The sequence below is a fragment of the Mesocricetus auratus genome, unplaced genomic scaffold (assembly GCF_017639785.1).
Source record: "Mesocricetus auratus isolate SY011 unplaced genomic scaffold, BCM_Maur_2.0 Super-Scaffold_100007, whole genome shotgun sequence".
NCBI lineage: Eukaryota > Metazoa > Chordata > Mammalia > Rodentia > Cricetidae > Mesocricetus > Mesocricetus auratus.
In genome coordinates, this window is record NW_024429191.1 from 46,846,748 (window position 1) to 46,866,159 (window position 19,412).

The following is a 19,412-nucleotide window of genomic DNA, read 5'->3' on the forward strand; positions in this document are numbered from 1 at the left end:
TAAAGGCCATGTGATGATTTCTATATGCCCCATGCTGTTTTGAGCCCACAATGACTAACTCAAGTGAGCTCTCTGACCATGTCCTGCAAACAGAAAGAGTCCCTCTCGCTTCAATAGGACGGCAGCTGGTGATAGCCTGGCTCCCATATCCCTGCTCTACAGAACCACCCCCAGGCACTCCTTCATTCTTTTACAGGAGGGCAGAAGGCCATTCAAAGAAGCCAAGAAGGGAAAGAAGAGATCCTCAAGGTTGGCGACCACAAGAGACTGACTGACTGACGGAGGCTGTGACAGGAAAGGGAAGGGTACTTGTGTGTTTTGTTATTTTGTTGTGCAGGGTCAAGGGCAATGAGATGCAGGTGACCTGTGTGCAGCGCTCCTGGAGACCACTCTCTAAGAAGTGCCCCATCTTACCTGTACTGTGCTTGAAAGTGGCTCTGCACAAAGCTGGGGCCTAAGGGGAGAGGGGCTGCAGATGGCCGGAGGTCCTCCGAGGCCTTACTCGCATCTGAGGGAAGCTACAAAGCAACAGGAAAGAAATCCAATGACATCCTGTCCACATTATGTCACATAGCTGCTTCCAGTCCACGGAGCCCATTACTCCCCACCCCCAATGCCCACATCATCCCTTCCTGAGCCTTGTGGAGCCATGATCTCCAATACTGCCTTTACCATTACTCAATGTTCTTTCAATCCCCCTGCCCCTCCACCCCCCACCCCACCGGAATCTCTGTGAATGGGTTTATACATGTGCTAAAAGCAGAACTGAAGGTGATCACAGCGAGAGCTCACACACGCTCCCAGCTCTGACTCTACCCTGGGGTTGATGGCATGACTCTTCACTTATGTGCTGCTGGGGCCTTGGAGACATCCAAAATCAGTATCAATAGTCTAAAAGGAAGGTGTGACAGATGCCACCCCCTCCAGAGGTTCTAGACAGGAATCGTCTCCTAGGCTCTTCCAGATTCCGTACTGCTTGTCTTGGGGCCACACCATTCTGTCCCCAGGGCCAGCATCTTCAAATCTCTGTCTGCTCTATATTTAAGCTGCTTTGTCTTCTGTGGTCTCCAAACTCCCTCTGCCTCTGTTATAACAACACGCAGTATTGTGCTAAGGGACCACCTGGATAATTCAAGTTAATTACCCTAATTCAACATTCTTAATCACATCTGCAAACATCAGATCCAAATCCCTGCATCCTTAATTTATCTTTCTGGGTCATCTTTTGCCTCTCCTACCTCAGGGCTCTGGCCCACCCTAATGTCCCCAATCTCCTCTGGAAGGCTATTACTCCCAGTATGAACTGTTCCAACTTTCCAAGTCTCCTGGTTATCCTCACTCTTGGCCCACTCCACACCACACAGGGGACATAATTGCATAATTAGAAGTCCCTACTGCACAAGATCCACAATGCTAGAGAAGGGGGCCTTTCCAATCACAGCTCCTCATAATATAAGCTGTTTAGTAAAAATCTGAGCATCCATATAAAGCCAGACATATAATTTGCCTGACAGCACTGTATCTGAATTTCTCAATTTTTTTTTATTCTCACTACCCTAAGAAGTTATTTTAGACATGGTTTCCTTCCTATTCCCATCCTTGAACTTCTGGGGATTAGACCTAGGGCCTCACATATACTAGGCAAGTGCTCTACCACTGAGCTTCCTCTCCAACTAGGCATGTTTTCCAAAACACCTTCCACACAAAGCTATAGTATAGCACTGCACACTTCTGTGTGTTACATGAATATCTAGCTTCAAGACCAATTTGTGGCATTGGGGCCTTGGATTCCTTCTCTTTGTTTCTGCGTCATCATGAGCAGCCTTTGTTGTCTTACGTTTTTTGCTGGGCATTTTCTAACAGTGATGACACAAATGGCTAATATATTCAACTTTTCTAACCCTGATAAATAACTTACTTGTAGGTTTTTAATCTTTTTGTTGTTCTTGTTGTTGTTATTTTTCAAGACAGGGTTTCTCTGTGGCTTTGGAGGCTGTCCTGGAACTAGCTTTTGTAGACCAGGTTGGTCTCAAACTCACAGAGATCCACCTGCCTCTGCCTCCTGAGTGCTGGGATTAAAGTTGTGCACCACCAACGCCCAGTGTAGGTTTTTAATCTTAGCCCATTTCCTGTTGCTATAATAAAATACCCAAACTGAGTAATTTATTCTCTCGTTGTTTGTTTATTTGTTTAGGTAGTGTCTCTTGTTGGGGGATGGGAGTTGAGGCAGGGTCTTGTATAGCTCTGGTTGGCCTCAAACTCACTATGGACCCAAGACCAACTTTAAAACTCCTGATTTTCTGCCCTATACCTCTCAAAATGCTGGGGTTACAGGCACTCACCGCTATGCTGGGCCAACTGAGAAAACTAGTTTAACTCTCAGTTCTACCAGCTAGAAGATGGCACTAGCATCTTCTCAGTACCTGGCAGGGGCCTCAGGGCTCACAACAAAGCAGGCATCTCTCCCTGTCTTATGAGGCTACCAATTCCATCACAGGCACACCCCACTCTCATGATCTCATCTGTCTCAATTACCTTCCAAAGTGCCTGGCTTATTTCCAAATACCATTAATAGGGCTGAGGTTGGAGCTGAGTGGTAGGAAGCTGCTTACCTGGTATGTGTGAGGCCCTAGGATCCATTCCCAGCACTGCAAAAATACCATTAACACACAGGTGTGGGCATTAAGTTTCCAGCATATGAACAGTTTCCTAATTCTAACATAGGAGTCATGATAGCACCCATCTGATAGAAGGCATGCTTTGATGAGTTAAAGAGTCATTCTAGATAGGGTACTAGTCAGGGTTACTACTGCTGTGATAAAACACAATGACCAAAAGCAACTTGGGAAGGAAAGGGTTTATTTTTTATTTTTTTACATATCCAAAGTCACAGTTCACTGAGGGAAGTCAAGACAGGAACTCAAACCAGGTGGGAACCCTGAGGCAGGAGCTGATACAGAGGCCATGGAAGGGTACTGCTTACTGACTTGCTCCTCATGGCTTGCTCCATCTGCTTTCTTATAGAACCCAGGATCACCAGTCCAGGGGTAGCACTACCCATCATGGGCTGGTCACTCCCCCATTAATCATTAAGAAAATACCCTATACACTTGCCCAAAGCCTGATCTGATAGAGGCAATTTCTCAGTTGAGGTTCTCTCCTCTCAGATGACTCTAACTTGAGTTAAGTTGACATAGAACTAGCCAGCACAGATAGATAGAGATAGATAGATAGATAGATCATAGATACATAGATGATAGACAGACAGATGATAGATGGATAGACAATAGATGATTGATAGATGACAGATAAAGATAGATGATAGATAGACAGACAGACAGACAGACAGACAGACAGACAGACAGACACTTTGCCTGGCACATACTGAGTGCCCTACAGGTTGTGGGTGTTACATATTGGAGACATCTGATAGTTTTGTTTGTTTGTTTGTTAACCACGGTAGCTCCATGCTTACACGAATGCTTTAACTCAACAGCCAGTCCCAGGAAACGATGGGCATCAGAAGACTTAAGTGTCCAAGTGACAAGTAGGTGACCTGAGTAGAAGTCATGAAAATGAAAAGAGGCGGGAGGGAAATTCAAGAGATCCTGTGTGAGAAATTGTTAGTTCAGCAGAACCAGGGAGAAGAAAAGGAGGGATAAGCACAACCAACTCAGGGGTGGCTGGACAAGGGTTCCATTAACAGAAGTCAAAGGAGATGGGGCTTGGGAAAGACATAGCAAGTTCTAGGGCGACTCAACAGCCAGAAGGAGAAGGACAGTGGCAAATAGCCAGGAGGTATGAACTTGCATTGTGTGAGCCCAGGGATGTTCTGGCTGCCCAGGATTTACCCTTCTTGAGACCTTGAGTCCAGTCCCTGGGTGGGAATATGTGGAGCATTGTCCTCTGAGTGAGCATAGCTGTGATTACCCACATGAGACTCTTGGCACCCCCAGCTTGTTGATGCTCCCTCGCGATCTAGGAAGTGTCATTAGCCCCTCACTGAGACTTTGACCACTCTTCCTGTCTGTAATCCCAGTCCAGCTGCCAGTGGTCTCAGGAGGCTCTAGAGTAGAGAGGAGCTGGAAGAATGGCTGAAAATGGGGATTCTATGTGTGTAGTTTCAGCGGGTCACCACCCACACTGGGATGGGACCTTTTGGTGATACGGCTGTTTTGAGGGCACACATACATCTCTAAGCCCCACACCCATTCTCCTGTGACTAAGCCCAATAAACTCATTGGTTCACCAGGCTAGACTTGGATGGAATGATTAATTTGGTCAGTCACTGGTGCCCTATCTAGGATAAAGAGATATTTGCTTATGTCTCCCCAGGAAAAGCTTAATTCCCTACCAAAAGACAGATCCATGACCAAAACTGCACTGAGATGTCCCTGTCAGGACACTAACAGAGTGACCAAAGCTGAAAACACTGATTCTAGCAGCCGTGACTAAACAAGAAAATTCCTATCTAGACAAGTTTTCCATTTAATCCTGTGTGCTGGCCATCTACATTCCCCTCCTAGAGAGGCTCAAGTTGCTTGCAACCAGGAACTCACAATGACATGGGAGGGGTCTATATAGAGACCGCAAGCTGAGACATGCCCATAGATGGGGTCACCACAGGATGGAGTGTGGAAAGAAAATGTTGAGCAAGACAGAAGGAGAGGCAGTAGGAAGTCATTCACAAAACATGGACTCTTAGGTCGGAAAAGCGGGAATCTGCTCTGCTGGGTGAGCAAACCCTGATACCCTCAAAGCTTCGGTGTATGCTTATGTAGCATCCCCCAGCATGCAACTGTGGTGCATATCAAGAGATGAGGTACACACCAACCACGGGGGCTCATACCTGCAATCCCATCACTGGGGAGGCTGAAACTGGAAGATTACTGGTTGAAAGGCACCTTGCGCTATATTTTGAATTTTGAAGCTAGCCTGGGATACAGTGTGGGCTTGAGGTTGGATAAGCTACAGAGGGAGAGCCTGTCTCAGAAAGTAAGGAGGGAGGGAGAGAGGGAGGGTTCTTGCCTAGCCCGCAGTAGGTTCTTGAAACATGTTGGCTGCTGTTTCTCTCCCTAGACTCACTCCCATCTTTATTCTGCAAAAGTTGCATTTTCTGAAAAACTATCAAAAAGACTGTTTATGTGTTGGTGTTTAGAGGGCAGTGAAAACACAGCCTTTGCAGGATGGAAGTATTTGAGAATTGTTAAAGTAATGGAAAAGAGAGTGGCCCTTGTGTTTTCTATTCCGGTTACAAATGAATCTCGTCGTACGGCTTTCCTGTGTCCTCGGTACAGAAATAACTTCAAAAGGGAAAACCACTCACAGTTACAGAGGGCAGGAGCTTTCTTTGTAGAAAGGGAAAATGAAGTTTCCTCCTAAGTAACCACAAAGCTCTGCCCGCTGCCTCCAAGATACATGGGCCAGCCTCAAGGCAGCCCACCTTCCAGAAGCAACTCCAGGAGGACAGAGAAAGCGGCACTGCCAGTGGCACCGGGTCGGAGTGAGGCTGAGTAAGCCCCTTACTCTGGCCAGCAGCCTCCTCCAGACCTTGCCCAGGGATACCCTGCTCCTAACATGCCTGTTTCACAGAGGGACAGAGAGCTGATATGGTAAGGATGAGGAGTGAACAGGGAGAGGGACATGGAATCGGATTGAGTGGTTGGCAGTCAGGGAGGGTTTGGTTCCAGGTCTGAAGGAAGCCACCAGAGCAAGGCAAGCAGGAGATGGCATCGCCTCTTCCCTTTCTGAAGAGATCTGGCTTCAGTGTGGAGAATGCCACATAGGACAATACTGAAAGCTGGGGCCTGGGAGCATCATCCCTTGAGGGATAAACACCTGCCTCGCAAGCACAAGGCCCTGAGGCCCAAGGGAGGAAGGAAGTTAGTTGAAAGATCGTAGCCACTTTTCCTGTATCAATTGAAATTATGAAGAATGATTGGCAGGCCCTTGTGACTTAAAAAAAGTCAAATATCTCAAAGAACAGTTTGAGAGTGGCACATATTCATAGGGAACAAAGAGTTCAGAGCAAAGTTTCCCAACTAGAGGGTGATTTAGTTCCCACTCAGGGGACATATGGCAATGTTTACACACATATTTAGCACAAGTCAGTGCTGACCCTGGCACCTGGCCAAAAAGACAGTGCTAACGCTATGACACACAAGCCAACCCAGTATAGGAAACATTATCTGGCCCCAGATGCCAAAAGTGCTCAGGTTCAGAAATTCTGGTACAGAGTGGCATTTCGGTTTTTTTTGTTTTGTTTTGTTTTGTTTTTGTTTTTGTTTTTGTGTACAGGCTCTCTCATTTACTAGGTATGTGACTTAGACACACAGAGTTTACCCTCTCTGTGTCCTGAAGATAGATGACTTTCCTGCTATCAGAGGAATAGAGAGGAGAAGTGAAAGGCAATTTGGAAGGCTGCTGCTGAAGTCTGGGTCGGGAACGCCCTTCAAAGGCCCATTCGTCAAGGCAGGATCCCCAAATTTCATTAGGGACTGGTAGAACCTTTAAGGGGCAGAGCCTAGCGGGAAATTTTGGGTCACCCTGGGCATGCCCAAGAAGGGAACTGTAGGAATCCAGGCCCTTCTCAGCCACCATGGGATAAGCAACTCATTCTTCTCCGTGCTCCCACCATGAAGTGCTCCCTCATCACAACCCAAATGCCACCATGGGTCCACCTGTCTGGCCAGACTGAGAACTCCCAAAGCCAATGTAAATGCTTCTCCTTCCTAAGCTGGTTATCCCCACTTGTGTTAGAGTAACAGGAAACTAACACAGCTACTTATCCCACCTACTTTCCAGGTAGGAGGAACTTCCCGGTATATAAGGAGAAAAGAGCCGGGCGTTGGTGGCGCACGCCTTTAATCGGGAGGCAGAGGCAGGTGGATCTCTGTGAGTTTGAGACCAGCCTGGACTACCAAGCAAGTTCCAGGACAGCCTCCAAAGCCACAGAGAAACACTGTCTCGAAAAACCAAAAAAAAATAAAATAAAATAAAAAATAAGGAGAAAAGAGAGGAGACCAGCATGAGTCCTTGTTATACAGCAATAGGAAGTGGAAACACTGTTCACACTCTTCTCTACTGGATAACTGAGACACACAGAAGCTTCCAAGAAAGGAGGTTCAGCACTTGAGAGACAGAAGCAAGAAGATCAAGTGTTCAAGTTCAGTCCAAGCTACATGAGACTCTATCAAAGCGTGAGTGACCCTGGAAACACCTAACCTATGTTTCCACTAGCTACAGAATATGAGTTATCATTACAAATATTAAAATAAGACACAATTTATGAGTTTACTGAGTGTCTACTATATACAAGGTAATAAAATATGTAGATAAAAATCATCAAATTAGATAGACAATTAGAGCATTCAGTAGATGGTATCGTGTGTGGTGTGTGTGTGTGTGTGTGTGTGTGTGTGCGTGCGCGCGCGCATACATTTCCCATTTCAAAATGTGTTCTTTTGACTTTATGGAAGGCTCAGAAGTACACAACGTGTATCTTCCCAGTGGTGTATTCTTTGGGCCAGCAATTAATTCTGACTCTGTAAAAGCCTTCCTTAGCCCACATTTCCCCCATAGGACTCTGGGGAGTCCGATCAGACTGTCCCATTCTTCTGACCACATGCCCAGGAATGAGCATGCCAACTATGCCAGGACAATCAGTGTTTGCTCTGGCATGCCAGTCTCTGAAGACTCTATGAGCAATACAGAGGGAACTCTTGCTACCACGTGGGCAGGGCCAGAAAGAGAATGAAGAGACAGAGACAGAGACGCAGTGACATCACCTGGGACCTTGGATGCAGTCCCACCCAAAGCTGCTTCAACCAGAATTGCAGGTTATAAAAAACAACAAATACCCTTTACTTAAGCCAGGTGAAGTTAAATTTCTATCACATTAAAAACAAAAAGGTCTGAATAAGAGCCACAGAAAAATGACTATTAAAAAAAAAGGAAAGAATTTCCCATTCCCCTCCCAACCCAGAAACAGTATCACGCTGGTGTGTGGTTCCCTGAGGTTTTTGTTTTATTTTGAGACCAGGGTCTTACAGTGTAGCCCTGGTCAGCCTGAAATGAGATATGTGGACCAGGCTGGCCTTCAGCTCACAAAGATCTACCTGCCTTTGCCTCCTGAGTGCTGGCATTAAAGACATACACCACAATACCTGGCTTCCACCTGAATCTTTGTTAGGGCGACCACTGGTTTTGTTTTACTGGTATCTTCCAGTCGCTGGAGTGATTACTTTTAAAACAAGAAAATGGGCTTTCAAGCCAGAGTCTCTGAATCCTGCCTAATCTCCTCCCATTTATTTATGATTAATTTTACTTATGCCTCTGTGTTTGTTTGTGTGTATATATGTGTAGGTGACCAGAAGGAAAAGGCAGATCCCTTGGAATGGGTTTTATAGGCATTTGTGAGTTGCCTGCTGTGGGTACAATAGACCGAACTCTTGTCCATTGGTAGAGCAGTACTGACTCTTGACCAAGGAAACATCTCCCTAGCCTCTTGACTGAACCTTCTTTAACCGTCTGCACTGGGATTATAGGTGTGCTCCATCAAGTCTGGTTTCCAAAGGGGTTTGTTGATAGTGGATTCATGAGAAGGATGGGAAATCAGGTGTCCAGATAGAAAACTAAACAGAAACCAAAAGGGCTGAGAATATTGCTCCAGTGGTAGAACACTTGCCGAACAGGCCTGAGGCTAAAGTTCAAATTCTCAGTACAGTGGGGTGGGGGAGGAGGCAAGAAAACAAAAGCTGATGAAGCAGTTCTGGGAGCTAGGCTTGAAATCCACCAAAAATGTGTTACTGGCTAATTACCAGGGGGCACAAGATACCTACTACTTAAGGGTCTGGCTACTATAACTTAGCTCACTCATAGTGTAACTTCATTCACTTTTCCTTGAGCAGTAAAGAGACCATAATAAAACTGTTGGTCTTACTTTAGGAAAGCTCACCAAGAACATAGTTGATGTGCCAATTAACTGTGACTTTTACAAAGTATTATAGTATGGCTGGGTGTGGTGGCACACAACTGTCATTCCAGCACTTAGAGAAGCAGAGGCAGCGGGACTTTCGATTTTAAGAATTTAAAACCAGCTTGGACTACATGACCAAGCTGCAACCCCCAGCACTACAGAGATTGAGTGAGCTAGGAGGAGTGCCCCAAGTTCAATCCTGAGCTGCATAGCAAAACTCCACCCAAGCAAAATAAAAGCCAACAACAACAGAAACAAACCCACAGTGTTATAATGCTTTCTTTGTCCCAAGGGTCTGGGGTTTCATCAAAATCAGAAATTACCCACCCATGTCTTAAGAAAAATAGACATTATTGCTCTGTGAGATACATTAAGGGAGAAAACAATAGTAGAGCTGACTGAATTGGAATTGTCTAAAAATAACAAAGAATGGCTCTCATGGCTCCAGATGCCCAGACAAATGCATAGAATAGGCAGGAAAAAAAACTTAAGGAAAACATTTGGGGGGGATGGGGAGATGGCTCAATTAGAAAAAAACGCCTGCCACACCAGCACAAGGAAGTGAACTCAAGCCCCCAAGTGGGAGCCAGGTGTGGCAGCGTGCCCCTGCAATCTCCGCACAGGGGAAGGAGAGGCCAGAGGGTCCCGGGGACTTGTTGCTTGAACAGTTTAGCCAAATCAGCAAGCTCCTGGTTTCTTGAGAGATCCTGTCTCAAAAAAAAGTCCAGTGGAGCATGATCCAAGAAGACAACTGGCATCAGCCTGTGACATTACATTTGTACCAGCACACACGCACATGCAAAGAAAGATGTGGCATAATGAGATCTTATTCACTGGGATCAGGGAGGACAAGAAATGCTGCAATAGGTGGGAATGCCTGTCTAAAAGCAGCAAGGGCTAAAGAGAGCAAGCCCAGAAGGTGTACACTGTGACCGGAATACACTGGAACCTCAGGAGTTGAGTAAATTACTCATGGAGAGGAGGGACAACACACATGCTGTTTAGAGGGTGGCTAACCTGTTCAGACACCAGTCCATGAGATGAGCCCTCCAAGTCCTCATGGACACGATCCAGCAGCCAGAGCAGGAACTCCAGGGCATCATGCTGGGAATTGCCTTGGAACTGGGAGCCATACTTGGAAACCGCATTCTGAAAGGAAACAAAGACAAAAGTCACCTTGGGCCTGGACACAAACGAATGAAGGTCTGTAAGTATCAAGTTCTCAAGTGGTCATCATTCAGCCTTGACCTGAAATAACAACATGGAAGTAACATAGGTAGGAATATTCTTCCCCATCCACAGCTGAATAGAAGGTAGCTCCACACCTTGAAGATCCATGAGGCTCTCTACAGAATTGTGTGTGTGTGTGTGTGTGTGTGTGTGTGTGTGTGTCCGTGTGCTGGACTGGAAATCTAAATTCAGGTCTCGCACTCACTCGTCAAGCGCTTTACTAAGTCATCTCTCCAGCCTATTTGCTAAACACTTTCATAGTGTTGACCGTCTGTCTTCCCTGAAACTCTTGTTCTCTGATCACTGAGATCCCATGCACCACTGGCCTTCTCTGCATCATTCTACTTCCACACTCTCTCTCCAGTCACCAGCAGCGCAAAATACCCTTCTTACTCTACTCTCCTTGGCTGACTGCACTAATTCTTAAGACTCCCACTCTCTTTGCTACTGACCATACTGACAGCAAAATTGACCTAAAATACAATGTGTGTAGCTCCCTCATAAAAATGCTGGCTGTGGGGCTTCATTTGGTCACTTCAATTAGAGTCTTCCCCTAAGTTTCCCCGAAGATGATCCACCCACCCAGGTAGAGCTACCTGACTTAGCAAACAAAATAGAAAGCATATGGGCTGGCAGTGTAGGTCAGTGGTAGCAAGCTTTCCTAGAATACACAAAGCCCTGGGTTCAATCCCCACATTTGCTGAAGGAGGAGGAGGAGGAATAAGACACTATGCTAAAATGTTACTCATTGTTTACCTGTAGAAACTACTAACATGGTATCTCCACCCTACCCTTAAGCCACCCACAAATCTGTCTCATAGTACCAACCTTTCTTTCTGTGCTACAGTCAGCCCCTCAACTCTGAATCTCGAAAACCAGTCATTTCTCTTAGTATTGATGCCATCTCTCAGAACCTCCTTGCCTGGAGCAGCCTAGGATTGGATTTACCCCCATAAATGTCTCTGCCTCTCCCCTACAATAAAGTAAGGCATATCTTCTCATCTAAGTGAGCAGAAATAGAACTTAACAGTGGGGGTTGATCTGCCCACATCTAAAGAGAGATCACACCCCTTCCCCTCTAGCCCCTGGGTTCATAATAGACCAGACCAAGCTTCCTGCAGGCCAGCTAATGTAGCAAATCCTTCCTTATTCTACTATTCAGCACAAAGTACCCCAAAGTCCTTCACTGCTCATGTCCCAAACTAAAATCTTTCTCTAGTCTCTCTTCCCTCCTTCTCCACTACCACCAAGATCTCCCACGGCCCTGTAGCCCAGACCTCAAACTCACTATATATTTGAGGATGACCTTGAACTTCTGATACTCCTGTCTCCGCCTCCCTAGCACCAAGATTACAGACATGTGCCTCATTTACACCTCCTCCCTGTTTCAAAGTCCCCAGTAAGCAAGCCACTTTGGTGCCCCAAATATACTTTCTGGATTGTACAGTCTACACCAGCACTTTTCCATAGCCTCCTTATGAGTCCCCCTCCAGTTCACTGTGATTCTCTTCCTGTTAGCTTGGTTACATCGCAATCAATGCCTCACAAAGAATTTGACAACTTCACCATGGGATCTTAACAACAAAACTGTGTAGGACTGGGGACCTAGCTCGGTGAGTAAATGCACTTGCCGCCAATTGTGACAACCTGAGCTCAATCCACAGGGCCCACGATGGGCAAAGAGAATCTGCAAGTTGTCTTTTAACCCCATACAAGCTCTGTGGCAGGCTGGCAATCACACGCCATACCCAGCCCCCAACACACACACATGCATGCACACTCACACACACTTAATGATAAACGGAAATAAAATGTAAAAATTAAAGTCTCTCTGCAGATGCACAGTAATTCCACTTTGGAGAATGTAACTTGGAGAGGTAAGAGACACAAGCAAGGATGTTTCTATGGATCAAAATTATCCCAGGGAAAACTAGTTGTGGAGCCTAGTACTTGTACCCAGTACCCTGAAAGACTAAGGCAAGAAGATCTTAAATTCCAGGCTAGCCTAGGCTATACAGCAAGACCTCTTTATCATGAAACCATGGTCTGGGGGTGTATGTCAATGTGGGGAGTTTGTCTAGCCTTTGAAAGGCCCAAGGTTGGATCCCCAGCACCACAAGGCTGTGCAGGAGCTAAAATATTCAAAAGATGAGCATGACATTTGGTGTGTCAACCCTGTAACACTTGGCTCTGTGTATGTGTGTGTGCAAGTGTGTTTTGAGTGTGTGTAAGAGCGTGAGTGTGTGTTCAAATGCATGTGTGGGAAAGTGTGAGAGAGTGCATGTGTGTATGAGAGTATAAGTGAGTGTTAATGTGTGTTCAAATGTATGGGTGAGAGTGTTAGTGTGAGTGTGTGTGAGCAGGAGTATGTGTTAGTGTGTTCAAATGTGTGAGTGTGTGGGTGTGTGTATGAGAGTATGAGTGTATTAGTGTGTGTTCAAATATATGTGTGTGTGTTTGAGAAAGTGTGTGAGAGAGTACATGCGTGTATAAACAGTGTGAAGGTATATGTATTTGAGTGTGTGTGAGAGGGAGTATGTGTATGTTCTTCCCCCAAATAGTGATTTTCACCGTTTCTTCTAGTTATTTAATAGTTCTTGTCAGATTTTTTTCTGCTGAATACCTTTCAGTGTTTCCATTTCTCCTCTTAACTGTTTTGAGCAATAACTTTCAAAACAAAAGTGAAGAAACTGGGGATACAGCTCAGTAGTAAAGCACTTTCCTATTGTGTGAGAGGCCCTGAGTTCAATACCTAGTACCTTGGGAGAGGAAAAAAAAAGAGTAACAAAGAATGAATCTTTGTTTCAAGAAAGAAGCACCTCAATAGGAACATCAGAAGTTCAAGGTCATCCTTGTCTACTTAGTGAGCTGGAGCCCAGCCTGGGATATTTAAGACCTCTTTCCAACAAATCAATAAAAAACAGAAAAGTTAAAATAAATAAAAGAAAATTCCTCTAGTATATCATTGTACATCTAAATTTGATTTAAAGCACATAAGCTAAGAGAAATTCCAGATGGCTGAAACCCTTATTATAACCATAGAAAAACTAGAAGGCCATAAAATAGAATACATATCAAAAAGTATGATATAGTTGGGTGTGATGGTGCATGCCTGTAATCCCAGCAGGCAGGAAACTGAGACAGGAGAACTCTGAGTTCCAGACTGACCAGGGCTGCACAGTGAGACTTTATAAAAGAAAGAAAGAAAAAAAACATAAGGTAAACAAATCTAAAGCTTGCAGCATTGGGGGTAGGAGAAAAAGAAACAATTTGGATAAAATATTTGTAGAGATTACTGAGAACACAAGGAAGCACACAGAACATCAAGAACAATGCCGAATGGATACACAAACCATGGAGGAGACAGTTCCAAGAATAGATTAGACAAGAAACACAGGAAGCACTTCCACCTCACTCCTAATCAAAAAAGAGAAGTAAAAACAAGCCGGTTTCTCCATCAAGTAAGTAAGCCAGAGAGGTCCATTACAAAGTCCGGCGGCCACACCAATAATGAGGTCCTAGAGACTTGGGACTGCAAAGAGAACTGATCTTATGTCTCACCTCTAAAAGGGATTAAGTATATGATGTTGGTGATTATGTAATTATTCTGAGTTTGCCATCTTACCCTGTATACATACCTCAAAGTATCATGCTACGCACTATGGACACAAAGAGTTTTTCTTGTCACTTGTAAGCCTCATAAAGCTGGGGCAACTCAGTTCATGAGAGAAGAAAACCCAATCTCCTCTTGAAGATTTCTTGAATGTGTATCTGCAACCTGGTATTATTATTTGGAAAGAAATAATTGATGAGGTAATGGGGGATATCCTTCTGCATATATGTTTCTCTTATTGGTTGATGAATAAAACATTGTTTGGCCAATGGCCAATAGAGGCAGGAAGACTGGCAGGACTAGGAAATGAGGAGCCACTATGAAGCCATGAAAGGAGTAACATGGTCCAGGCATTCTCCAGGAAGCCAAGACCACGTGAAAATACATAGATTTACAGAAATGGGTTGATAATTAAGACAGCTAGCCAATAAGAAGTCCTAGTCATCGCCAACAGATTAATAATATAAGTCTTTGTGTGCTTATTTGGGGCCGAGAAGAGTGGTAGGACATGGCGGGACAAGAAAACTCCAGCTACAATGGGGATTGTAAATAATACAACAATATAATCAAACCAAATGGAGTTGATTTAGAAAGAAAAAAAAAAGGTGCCAGGCTGGTGGCACACACCTTTAATCCTAGAACTCAGGAGGTAGAGGCAGACTGTTTCTGTGAGTTCTAAACCAAACAAGGCTAGCTACATAATGAGATCCTATCTCAAAAACTAAAGAAAAATAGAAGGGGGGAAGGAAGGAAGGAAGGAAGGAAGGAAGGAAGGAAGGAAGGAAGGAAGGAAGAAAGGAAGGGAGGAAGGAAAGAAGGAAAGAAGGAAGGACTCAAGAGGGGGAGGGAGGGAGGACATTTAAGACGGGATGATGATTACCCAGGTACCTTCACTTGCTAAAACTAATTCATCACTTGAAATGGATGTACCCCATTACATAATTTATACCCCAAAAAGGCTTATTTTAAAGATAAAATCAGAAAGTTATTAAAACAGTCATTCCTTTTGTTTTGAAAACATGACTCTCTTCATGGAATTAGATATTTGGAAACAATCAGAGCTGAGAACAATTACTTAAATACAAGGAAATGGGGGCTGGAGATGGCTCAGTGCAAATGAGCATTGACTGTCCTCTACAACTCATATTTGATTCCCAGCACCCATATAACTGCTCATAACCATCTGTAACTCCATTCTCAGGGATCCAAGCCCTCTTGGTTGCCATGTGGTACACAGACATACATGCAGGCAAAGGACCCATTTACATAAGAGGAAATAAATAGAATTTTTAAATAAAGTAAATAATAAAAAAGTTTCATTATAGTGTGCTCACTGAAAAACTCAAAAGTACAACAGTTTCTCCACAAAGGACTGGTCCATTTGATGAAATATTCAATCACTAAAAGTCAAGTTCTGTACATTTTTCTAATGCCAAAAGGTCTTATAATACTTATATGATTAAAAGGCAAGAATACAGCAGGGTGTAGAAGGGTATGCATCATTAACCCTAGCATTTGGGTACAGAGTCAGGTAGATCTGTGTTCAAGGCCAGACTGGTCTACATAAGTTCCAGTCTAACTAAGTCACATAGCCCTAGGTAAAAAATAAACAAGCAAACAGAATCCAGAACTAAAATTTCTTTGGGGGGTGTTTTTGTTTGGTTTGGTTTTTTTGAGACAGGGTTTCTCTTTGTAACAGTCCTGGTTGTCCTGGAACTCACTTTGTAGACCAGGCTGGCCTTGAACTCACAGAGATCCACCTGCCTCTGCCTCCTGAGTGCTGGGAATAAAGGGGTGTGCCACTATCACCCAGCCAGAACTAGCATTTCTAATTGTTTACAACATACCAGTAAGTTTACAATGGTTTATATTATAATGGTTCTGGGAAGTTACAGATTTTTCTTATAATTTCTAATTTTTTTGCAATACACATACTTAACTATATCATTAGAAAATAATTATAGATGAGAGGACTTTAGAAGTATACTTAAATCTATTTTCTGTTGAAACAAAACTTGGCCCTGCTATATGTGGGAAACGGGTGAGTCTGGGCTCATAAAGGGAGAACGTTGTAACTCATTCTATTTGTGGGGGTGGGGTCAAGCCCACATGCTGGATCCTCCCTGGGTCTGAAGCTAGCTAATCATCTTAAAAGACCATCTCCTTAACAAGATCAAATCTCTAATTCTCCATCCTCCTCCCCAGCTATGTGAGCCTTCACTGACGGTTTTGTCAAATGGATTCTGGGCCTTAGTTCCACTCCTGCTCCACACCTCTCCCTGGCTGTCATCTTCCTTCCCAGGCCTGTAGTCACTGTATCCCATTGTCTACGACCTTAACTGACACTTCATCTTTCATAACCCAACTCAAGGCATAAGGACCTCAACAGGGAGGGCTGAACTGCTTCTCTGAACAGTTATGACATCTATCTCTTGCCAGAACTTTCAGAGCACCTTGTATTTTTCCTTTCCATCTTGTCACCAGTTCTAATTGAGGGTCTCATGACCACTGTATGACATCCATTTCTCCTCTTAGATAGTAAACTCCTGGAGAGGAGTTCCTGGATCTGGACTCCGACTTGGCCTTCAGTCCCAGGATCTGGGTTTGCACTTGTCACTCATCACACGGTCCATGTTCCCGACAGAATGTCTCCACATTTCAGTAAACATGTGTTGACTAGGTGAAAGTTTCAATAACCATAATTTCCCACCTAGATTTCCATCCCTCATATTTAAAAGCCAGGATTCTAAAATCTACCCTACCCTCCAAGGAAACCCCCAGACTATATCCTTCTCATTAACAACTTGGTTATCTTTTAGTTCTCAAGGCCCTGGAGCTCCCAGGGCCTGGGGATTCAGACAGCAGAAGAAAGGAAATCCTGATGAGTCACTGGCACTGACTGGGAGTTTCCTCCAAGTCATTTGCCACTCTCATTGCTACAGTAATTGGGTGGGAATACATCTGGTGAATAAAAGCTTACTCCAAGATCACCTCCCTTCCTCCTCTAGGTCCCTCTGCAGGAAGGAAATGTAATTCTAAATAAACATTTCCCAAGAACCAGGCATGTTCTCAGTGCTCTACATATAGCTCACTTAACACAACTACCTTATAATAAAGTAATGGTCATATAGCTGGATTTTATGGACCAGAAAAGATTAATTAATCTGCATAAAAATTATATCGTTGCAGACCTCGATCTTTCATGACTACATGAGCATCAACCAAGTGTGTTCCTCATTCACTCACCACCTTTTTTTCTTTTGGGGGGATCGGGGTTCCAGACAGAGTTTCTTTGTTGCTTTGGAGGTTGTCCTGGAACTAACTCTTGTAGACCACGCTCATCTCGAACTCAGAGATCCGCCTGCCTCTGCCTCCCAAGTGCTGGGATTAAAGGTGTGTGCCACCACCACCTGGCTTCACCACCTTTTTTCAGACAGGATCTATTATTGAATCTAGAAGCTCACAAATCGGCTTGACTGTCTAGCCAGTAAGTCCTAGAGATCCACATGCTTTGGTCCCTCTAGAGCTGTCACCATAGGCCCACAGTGAAATCATAGGCCTGCACTGGGCCACCTGGCCTTTTTCCTTTTCACCTGGGTTCCGGAGCCAGAACTCATATCCCCAAGGCTTGCAAGACCAAGTGCTTTGTCAAGCGCTGAATCACTGCCGACAACACCTCGCTCTTGACCATTATACTACATTACCTGTCAAATCTGAAAAGCAAATGTGGCCCAAAAGTGACATCGTGTGACTTCTGCAACACAGTGCTTCTTCAGGAATGGAAGTAGGAGAGGAAGGTAGTGGCTAGCATTCTTGCCGGTAACACAACAAAGACTGCTTTCTCAGGCTGAAACTCAAGATGTTTGTGGAATGAACACTGACAGTCATGTACACCCTCGCTTCAATAACAATCACTAGTCCTTGGGGCGCTTCAGCTCTCTGTCCAGAGCTGTGGTTTTGCAGCAGGAAGCAAGCGCTGTGCATCAATTATCAGGAACACTTGCATGGGACTGGGACCCCATACTGGTACTTTATCCCATTCTTATGACCCTGCAGCATCCCCAGCAGGGAGACTGTAATCTTGCAGATAACAAATGCTATCTACTGCTCGCATACTGTCAAGATTTAATATGAATTAAAGGACATCATCTCTAAATTAGCAATCTCGCTGACTCCCTTCCCCCACTTGTCACAATACCTGACCCACTAGTTCTTGGCAGCTATTGGGCTTAAATAACCTAAAAATCACCATGTCCAAAGGTCGTACATTAGCTGAAGACCCTCCCTCGCCTGCCTTCAATACAGACCACTTTCAGGCCTATGCCCTTTCTACTTCCTGATCACTCTGTCTGGATTATTCCTAGATCTTGACCTGGCTGCGTCCTTCTCGACATTCTGTTCTCCATGCCTGCCTGTATCACTTCCTTTCCCAAGCCTTGGCCTTCAAGAAGCGACTTCCCAAACTGCACCCTTCCAGATCCGAAGCTCTAACTCACTCCAACAACTGCTTGTTAAACACTAAACTGCTGGATACACGTAGGGCTGCCAGCTTTCTCCACCCATCTCAAAATACCAGGGAGAAACTAATTCCAAAAGAAAGCATTTGCAAGTGACAGTGTAACACGTCACCTCAAAACAAAGGCGATAACCCGTGGCTGGACTAGCTAAGTGGTATCTACAGAGGAACCCCGATAACCCTGCTCAGCTGGTGGTTCACACGCTTTTCAGGAACCGAAACCAGAAGGGTCGGAGGAGGCTGCGTACTATGGGCGCTGCCTACCTTGAACTCCGCAGAAAGTTGGGGCGTGTATTCGCGCGTCCAGAGCGCGCGCACCAGCGCCGCCAGCTGCTCGGTGACCTCGGCGCGGCCCGGCACCGCCCGGTAGCGCCCCAGCGCTAGGAACTCGGCCAGCAGGTCGGTGTTGCTGAGACACTGCACCACGGCGTTCATGAAACAGGTGTTGCCGTGGTTCTTCAAGCCTTGAGCGCCGGGTGGACGCGCCCCGTCGCCGGCAGACAGCTGGGGTTGGGGTCCCGGAGGACGATCCGGCCCTGGGCTCCTCGGAATGGCTGGTGCCGGGCCCGGGGCGCAGGCGAAGCCCCCGTCTCCATCGCCATCGTAGGGGCCGGGCTGGGCAGGGGGCCGGGACCGGGGTGGCGAGTCCCCTGAGCGGGAGCGGCTGCCCAGAGCTAGCAGGAAGCGGCTGAGCAGGCGGCGCAGGGAACGGCGGCGGCGGGGCCGGGGCGCGGGCGGCCCCTCTCCCAGTGCGTCCCCCACGCTGGCATCCATGCTGGCCGAGCACGATGGTCCAGGAGCACAGCCCCCGCGGCTCGAAGCGGACTGGCAGCTCCCTGACCCTCACCGCCTCTTAGAGGCGTGGGGTACTGGCTACCTGAGAGCCAGGTGTGCGGGCACCGGGCGGGGGCGGAGCCAGGGCGTGGCCGCCACGCCACGCCCCGCGCGGGAATCCGGCCCTGGGGTAGTGCCCGCCGCTGGGCTCCCGCCCCCGCGGCACCGGCTGGGAATGCAATCCCCCGAAGCTCGCTTCGTGGACTTCCCCTCCCTTCCTTCCCGCCTTGGAACAGGCCTTT

At 45.9% G+C, this 19,412-nt stretch overlaps 1 protein-coding gene across 2 annotated transcripts in view; it reads right to left on the minus strand.

The window, feature by feature from the left end:
• Window positions 1–19,110, minus strand: part of Usp43 (ubiquitin specific peptidase 43) — a 60,593-nt gene extending 41,483 nt beyond the window's left edge. For both annotated transcript variants that reach the window (XM_040748910.1, XM_040748909.1), the window contains exons 1-3: window positions 18,601–19,110; window positions 9,995–10,126; window positions 415–518 (exon numbers count right to left, since the gene is read on the minus strand). In XM_040748910.1, the coding sequence (XP_040604844.1) occupies window positions 415–518; window positions 9,995–10,126; window positions 18,601–19,110 (746 nt within the window). The remainder of the gene's footprint in view (window positions 1–414; window positions 519–9,994; window positions 10,127–18,600) is intronic.
• Between the last annotated feature and the right edge of the window lie 302 nt (window positions 19,111–19,412).